This window comes from Battus philenor, unplaced genomic scaffold (assembly GCF_028537555.1).
Source record: "Battus philenor isolate CCGP_79_NKW_IND1 unplaced genomic scaffold, ilBatPhil1.0.hap1 SCAF_2, whole genome shotgun sequence".
Lineage (NCBI taxonomy): Eukaryota > Metazoa > Arthropoda > Insecta > Lepidoptera > Papilionidae > Battus > Battus philenor.
Window position 1 is genome coordinate 14,582,874 of NW_027181682.1, and position 8,538 is coordinate 14,591,411.

The window sequence follows — 8,538 nt, forward strand, 5'->3', positions numbered from 1 at the left end:
TCAATGACTGGCAATAACAATAACAATACGAAAATAAGTAGATCACGTAGGAAAATTTACTTTATTAAAAGTAAAGCTTACATCTTATTTCAAATTCGAACTATCATCATTTATTATGAAAAATTTTAAATAGACATGGGAAGGGAGTCTTTCAAGGAACAATGGTTTTGTTTACACATACATATACGTGGGAAATTAGAAATTTTTCCGAAGAAACAGAAATTTTTCTTCGGAAGTTAAAACTACAGACAATTAAACACTCAAGTTATAACCATAATATTTACATTTAGGTATAATTAAAAAAAAATTCAGCTTCGATATCGTACACATTCCACCAAATCCGCATTTTGGCGGGAAACTAATAATGGCGTATCACAAAAACAAACTCAAATTAACATGACAAGACGCATCTTGTGCAACCAAGATTGAAACAACTTTAAATACATTTTTTCATTTTTATTACACAGAGAAACATATTTGCATTCTCTTATCACCTTGTTGAAGTTAGATTAAAAAAAGACAACAGAAACTCTGTTCGGACGTATTTGTTATCTGTATCACAAACGTCAAGAAAGTTAGATTAGGTCAACAACTCCGACTGAAAATGAATCTTTGTAACGATGATAAATAAGCTTACTCTTTTAAAAGAGTTAATGTCAAATTATAATGCATTTAAAATATCTAAAGCATAAGATTTTTTGTTGCACAAGAGTTTAAACATGGACATAAAAATAATAATAATCCGGAAAAAAATCAAAAAATGATTATTAAAATTTCCAATTGTGAATCTGTGAAAATACAATTATTACATTATTTAACCATAAAAAATCATTGCAGAAATCAAAATTATTAAATAATATTGCGCTTCAATGAAACGATGCTCTAATTTATTGTCAATTGAATCTTACGCTTACAGCTTTTATATGAATTGACAGGTACTAAATTCTCTGAAAATAGGCCAGCTGTCAATAAATAAACCGCATATAGATTCATAGCTATTAGCCACGATCGTCTCTCTTTTTTTTTTATTAAAACTTTGTTTTTTAACCTAATGCCAAAACCGTCATTCGGATACTAAACTGTTGTACTAATATAGACACAGAGGAACTGTATCAAACACTAGCCTTCATACATAGGAATTATCATTTGATACTCATTAGTTTGCAGAACATTTTTTCAATACGATATAGCTTCTTAGAAATACATATATTACTAATCAAATAGTTTAAAAATTATAATAGATATATGACATAGGATAGACGTAGAAAGAAGCTGGATGCTGGGTGCTACCCTACTGGTCCTATTGGAAAGCAAAAGGGCAGGCCTTCGCCCAGTGGTGGGCGTAATACCGTTGAAATGATGGTGATATAGAAGTAAAAAATATCTGCATAAATCAATCAAGGAATAGAAGTTGTAATTACGAATGGAAATTAAACTTTCAGAGGAATTTCAATGGTCTCAGCGTGAAGATGTGGTAGCCCAGCACAGGACTGACACTTGCGATCGTAGGTCGCGAGTTTGATTCCCGAGATACAATGTTATATAATTCACAATTGCTGCTCACATGTAAGTTTCTAGAGGATGCGCAGCAGCGTTCTATGCGTACCATAATACGATACTACGATAGCTAACTCGCCTGCCACGGTATATAACCATAGATATATTTGAGGGCGACCTGTACCTTCCCTTGAACATACGCAGAAACGACAATGATGAAGACAAGCATAAAGAGTAGTTCAAGTATAAATTGTATATTTGCCGCACAGTTTTATAAGCATGTGAATAAGACATTAGTATGCATAAATAATTGAAATAAAATTTAAGTATGCCTTCTTGTGGCTATTTATTCAAAACCTTTTTTAATAAATAATATAACAATAACCTTTTAATGTAACAATTTGTACATTTTATCACATCTTCTTGATTGAGGAAAAACCGGCTCCGATAGTATCGGTTAGTCCTGGACAGTTCTCGTCTCTGTTATTGGGTTTTTCTTACTTAATAATGTTCAAAGTCCGTAAATTCTACAGACAATATTTAAATAGGAGTCAATTAAAGGAAACGAAAACCCATAAGTTCTAAAACGTGTCTAGTAAGGTAAGGATAGAAACTAATAACAAAAAGGGCAATTGAAAACGAATATGCGTGTAAACGCATCTTTAACTCAGTATTACTAAGCAATTAGATATGTATATGCATTTTCGGTATGAAATCCAGCGAATACAGCATAGATAAAAACTAATGCGGGTGTATTTTTTAATCTTTGAAAGACGTAATACTCATGTAGGTTAAGGGCGTATCCAGTCGCAAGGTCGCGGCGACTTGTGGTTGCAATTCTTTACGCTGCAGTTCGAGCGTTCTTTATAGACGAAACAGAAGATATTTTCATTTATCTTCTGTTTCAGCTGTTTAATGTACTTTCATGGAGAAAACACATCGTTATTTACTTACATCACTATCACACTAGATACATTTTATTTTTCTCATGCAGTAAAATATATCAGAATAATTTTTATTCGTGCACAGGTCGTTTTACTTGTAAAAACATGAAAGAGATGAATGTATGGCTCATTTGGTTTAAATTGATATTTTGAAAACCCTATCAAAGGTTTCCGAGATAATTAATAACGTAATAGTAAAGTAAATGCGTTTCAAAAAAAATGAAATACTACATTTTAAAATTAAATATAATTCACTATTTGTTCTTCAGACTTTATACTACCAAAAGTAAATATGCCAATAAAATTTCAAGAGTAATCTTTACACAGAATTGTAAATAAGTCTAAAAACTAACAGCTTTCTATAGCTTTTACACTTGTCACCAATTACCTGTATAATTCATTATTTATACTTCAATTTATTTATATGTACACACACACATACATCGTTCTACATTTCTGTCTATCTCCACAAATGGTCAGCGAGTACATTGTAACACCGGTGACTAATAAATTTGCCCAAATTTATTTACAAATAAATCGTGAAAACAAAAGCCTAATTAACCTGTTTCGGAAAATAAGGCTATTTAAATTCAAGGTCGATATTATTGTAAAATACTTATATATATCCAAAAATGTTTATTACGAATAGATTCAAACTGTATACTATTTCAACGAGTGTTATATAATTAATTATGATTATTAAACAATCAGTTAAAACAGATATGAGAAGTAATCGATACACTTAGTCGTGAAGTGATCGCTAATGTTATATAATCATGTTCTTGGGTGAATTGTGTGTAATAAGTGACCCTTATATTCAAACGATATAATAAATAAAAGCCAAACATTTAAATGTATCATGAGACACTTATCAATTGGATATATAACATCTTAGGTTATTGAATCAAGTAAAAATATATATTTTATAGTTTCTGTTCCTGCAAAGATACCGAACTAACATATGTGGGTTCGGACCCCAAACAAAGATATTCGATGGTGTACTTAACTTATCCCAAGTGGCATTAATAATCAATTAATTGCAGAAGGCCAGCCAACATCTTTTAAAACAAAAATGTCTTAAAGAAACGAATTACTCAAGTCTAGTAGACGACGTGTGTAACAAAAAGGTTTCGGACGCTTTCCTTTCAGTCGAATTACAACCCCAGAGCAGACAGGAACGCCTTGATCGATAACAATGCAACGTACATCGCTGTCTTTACCTGTAGTGTTAAAAATGATGAAACTATTTAAAGCGCAATGTAACGCGAAATTTATAAAACATTGACTATCCGACAGTCTACTCATATCGGTCTTAAATAAAATAGTTCCATCGTCAATATGTTTGTATATTTATTCAATATTTTACAGCAACTTAGGTTACCGATTTTATTGATGATATGTATTTATGTCGAAACAGATCGTAAAAGTAACAGTAAATTCAAATAATATCCAATAGGTAAACTGTCAGCGCGTAAGAAATTGCAAATTAGCATATTAAAAAACGGACATTTGACCTCAGATCCGGCCGAAGATTAAAGAGTAACCTTAAACGCCATTTATGTATAACAATTCTGTAATTAAACCTGACATAATCACGCCTTTGACCATAGACGAATTTTATTTTTTTAGGCAAAGGACAATTTAGCGCGCAAAATTTTATGATTCACGTTTTACATTAAAATTTATATTTAAATTTATGTGTGGATAAAATGAGTTATAACATTTGCGATTTATATGTTGCATTAATTAAGTATATTTAGTGCGACATATAATTCACAGTTATTAACTGGTTATTAGCGATGTCTCTTCTGATTTTATGAAAGCAAACTGTGTTATCTTGACCATATATATGTTTCATTATAATTAAGATACGTTTTTTACACTTTATATATTATGATTTTTTTTACAAATTTTCATCACCATGGTCATGTCAGACGATAGACGCCCACTGCAAGGTATTGGCCTCCACCAAAAACCCTACGATGATCGCTTTCGCGTTATATCTAACGTGAGCATTTAGTGGAGGTTTTAGCCATGCATCATACATACAAAAACAATCAAAATTTTACGAGTCAAGGTATTTCTAGGTCGGCCAGAAAAATCAAATTGACCCTATGTTGACTACCGGTAAGAAAATTTAATAAGTTACGTCATTAGTTGAAGAATAAATAAGTTAAGTCGTCGTACAAGGCAGTTCAAGTTCGCCCTTGGACCTAAGATCTATTAACAATACCGGAACCATGTACCAAGTATGATAGTGTCTGTCAGCTTATATTTTGAGATAATAAACACAGACACGTGGTCTGAAAAACCTTGTGGTTTAAACCCTTGGCAAAGCGTATCCGTGTGAACAAGGGCGCATCGTTTATCTTTAGATACATGAGACAACTGCCCTTTTTGTATTGTTTAACAATTACACTTAGAAATTAACTGTCCATACGAAAATAAATGCATTTGTGTTGTTTTGGATGGAAATAAAATATTGATCTAATATGAACGTAGACTTGTTAAAATTAGACTGGACATATAAATGTGTCATCAATATCGTCATATCAGCCAAAGGACGCCCACCGCTGGACATAGGCCTTCCCTGTAGATATCCAAAGGAAAGGAACCTTTATAAGGTCGTTTCTCCACCTTAAGGGTGGACCTCTTGCGCTTCTAAAATCTCCACTACAGAACCTGTTGACAGCCCACTGTTACTTCAAATTGGCAATCTGCTAAACTGTCGTTGGTCTACAGATCTTCACATTCCTCTCGCAGAGAAATCACAAGAATAACAAACTAAAAATAAATTTTATATTTATTGTTTCATATTGCCAGTACCAGACATTAAATTTTAAAATCAAGTAATTTTCAACGTAAAAATGTAGAAGTCTCATTGAAATTTAGCAAATTAGTAGGGTATAAATTTGGTAGTTTATTTAATTTGAATATTTATATATGCGTATACCCTCTCAAATATTTTACACTGCAGTAATGATAATTACAATATTTGAAAATAAAATTAATAAATACAAAAAATATTCGTAAATGAAAACACTTAAAAAAAAGGATTCCGATTTCACATAAAACTCCGTTACAATGGAATTAGAGATTTTGCTGAGTTAAAAGGTTAGGAATCGCGAATATGCGTTATCGGCCATATAGACAAGTTCATTATTATAAAATTCCTTTAATTTTTTGTAAAAAATAAAGATAGCTGTTTCATTCGTTATCTAGTTGTGTAATAACGTGTAGTTATCAGTGAGGGCACTTGTATTCGTGTGGCGAAATTAAGTTTTGATAAACGTATATTTGTCTCATCATATGTAAAATAAAATCTAAGAGTGCCATGGGCCAAGGGCCATGGACATTTTGTCACATTGAATTGATTAAATAAACCTGTTATCGCTGCAAATACATCGTGCCTATTAATATAAAGCGATAAACATATTCAGAGAAACATATGACATCATTTTTAACGTGACAATATTGTTTTTAATAACTAAATAATTACGAGTGGCTATTAAATCCTGTTCTTCGTCGTAAACTCAGAACTTATATACCCTTATATTTACTAGATCTTTGCAGAAATATTGCATCTTACTAACATTTGAGCATTTAGTTATTCGCGACATTTCTTAAAAACTTTTGAGTATAATTACTACCTAACTTATCTGGCAATATCGCAATGCATTTGTTTCTTTGTGCATTAATTAATCTTTTAAATCACATCATGTATACAATTCCAATGTTTCTGATATAACTGTAACGTTATTATCTCAAAACGTAACTGACTACAAATGAAAACGTATTTATACAGGAATTTCAAAGGTTATGTCTGCCTCTGTTTACAAAACTTGTCTATTAAATTGGAGAGATAAATCTAAAAGTCATATCATGTTGTCAAAGTAGCCGTACCTGATTATAAGTTAAACATTTCGCAAATGTTTTACTATATCAACTTACCTTTAGGTCGTAACAGCGTGTTGGGATGCACGAAGCCATCTTTATGAAGCAACAAATGCCTTGGCTCCGTTGCCAGGTAACAGGTGGAGCCATCAGCGAGGCACTTCTGGAAACACTTTGCGGCCTGATAAAAGAGGGCCCAAGCATGCTCCTCGCTAATGGTCGAGTTAAATGCCTGAAGAATTTGTTGCAGATTTATGCAATCGGAAGCGTCCAACGAGAACTCAGTCCCGGGCGCGCCGGTACCGTCCTTGCGCATCATCGCGCTACCCAGTGGCTATCGGAGCCATTCTATTGTCACTGCACTATCCACAACACTGCTCGATCGTTTCACCACAATTTTGTTCTATTTCACTCTAAATTTATCATCCGGATTATAAAAATTTACGTTTACAACGATATATTACATGCGTGAACTGTCATCGCGTCTCCTGAAACGTCACTGTCAGACTGTTCGCGTTTAGAAGTGGGTGGCGTAAAAATGTTTCGGTTTGTTTTGCGTTTAAAGATCGCGAGAGCGCGTGCGCGGTCGCTCGCCCGGCCGACATATACAACGTGCATTCACGACGACGGCTCGTGCCGAACTAGCCCGTGTCGGCGATCACAGGCACTTCTCCGCAACAGAGCCGATATTAAGATGCTCTTGGTCCCTGCCCCGAACCGCATTACTTCCTTCATCATTATGGCAAAACGTAATAAAACACTGCATTGCCGATATTAGCAATGAACACAAAACACTGTTTTTATATAAAACAAACTAATGTAAAATAACAGTCGGCAAAAGTTTTATTTAAATAGTATTTTAAACAAACCAAAAATACACTTGAAATTTGCGAAAAAAAATGCAATTGACTTTGAAGCTCGATAAGATACCTAATTATTGATATTGAACTATTTTATTAGTGTTTATCTTATCAAGACGATTGAACACCGCTCTTTGATAGGTGGACAGTAGCGCAAATGTGAAATGAAAGAGTTAATTTATTCGGTTTTTTTATTGAATATGTAATCATGTATTAACGTTATTACAAAATATTAAAAACATAATACAGTGATTCATTGTATAATTTAAATATCATACATAGATCCTCCTTATCCTTTCTAGTAAATTCATTGCTATAATTTTGAAAAGCAAACATTGTTATCGGTGAATAATGTTTGCACTAATATAGGTTATGGAAGAATATCATAAAATCAGTACAAACTACTCTAGCTGATGTTACGAAATATAATCATATAGCCTAGCTTCGGATATCATTGTCTAATTAATATACGAAATACATTAACATATCTCAATACACATTCGGCAGCGTCTTAAATATCACGAGGCGATAGAAACTTGTTTATTACAAATTTACATACAAACGGGAATGTTTAGATATATATTTTTTATTATATACATATTTATTATAAGTATTTATTTTTTTACTATCTTGCATTTTTTTAAAGGAGTCGACTTATACGCAGTCTATAAGACACATGACCTCCGATGACTTTTCAAATGAACGCTTTCTTTGTTGAAAGGACACGTTATAGAATTTAATTTACTTTATAATAAGTATATCCTTGGACTATGACGACAGTGAAATTGGAAATTCTAAAAATAGCATTTTTAATCTTGGGTTTATTTTAGCATATTCTCTTTCGGAATATATAAGGTGAAACTACAAAATACTCGTAAAAGATGTTAAACCCAATTCATTTATAATTTTTTAGTTCTTTTTTTATTTACCGATATTTCTTAGTGATATTTTCGTAAAATAAATGAAAACTGATAATTAATAAAATATACATTCTTTAATTCAGAAATGAGATCTTAAGTATATTTTCCATGTTGTATATTATTGTTTTAAGAATATTTTTTGATTCTTCCACAATTCACATTGATTTTTTTTAAATATAAAATAATTCTGCCTTGACCACTGATCCGCCAAAACTTTGTATGATATCAAAATCCAATTCATAATTATGTTAAAACTTTTAAAATCTATCAAAAACGACCTCGTATTCATTTTTCAATAGCTGCCAACTAACCTATTCCACTACCTTTCCTCATTTAAATATAGTAAATGTATTCGAATCTTCAGTTCTGAACTTCATACAATCCACTCCCTACAAGTCTCGTATCAACTAATGTCTTAAAGAG

The 8,538-nt window shown here is 32.1% G+C and overlaps 1 protein-coding gene across 2 annotated transcripts in view; it reads right to left on the minus strand.

Moving 5' to 3' along the window:
- Nucleotides 1-6,993, minus strand: part of spir (spire type actin nucleation factor) — a 220,097-nt gene extending 213,104 nt beyond the window's left edge. For both annotated transcript variants that reach the window (XM_068765506.1, XM_068765505.1), the window contains exon 1: nt 6,393-6,993. In XM_068765506.1, coding sequence (XP_068621607.1) covers nt 6,393-6,654 — 262 coding nt within the window. In that variant the 5' untranslated portion in view covers nt 6,655-6,993. The remainder of the gene's footprint in view (nt 1-6,392) is intronic.
- Between the last annotated feature and the right edge of the window lie 1,545 nt (nt 6,994-8,538).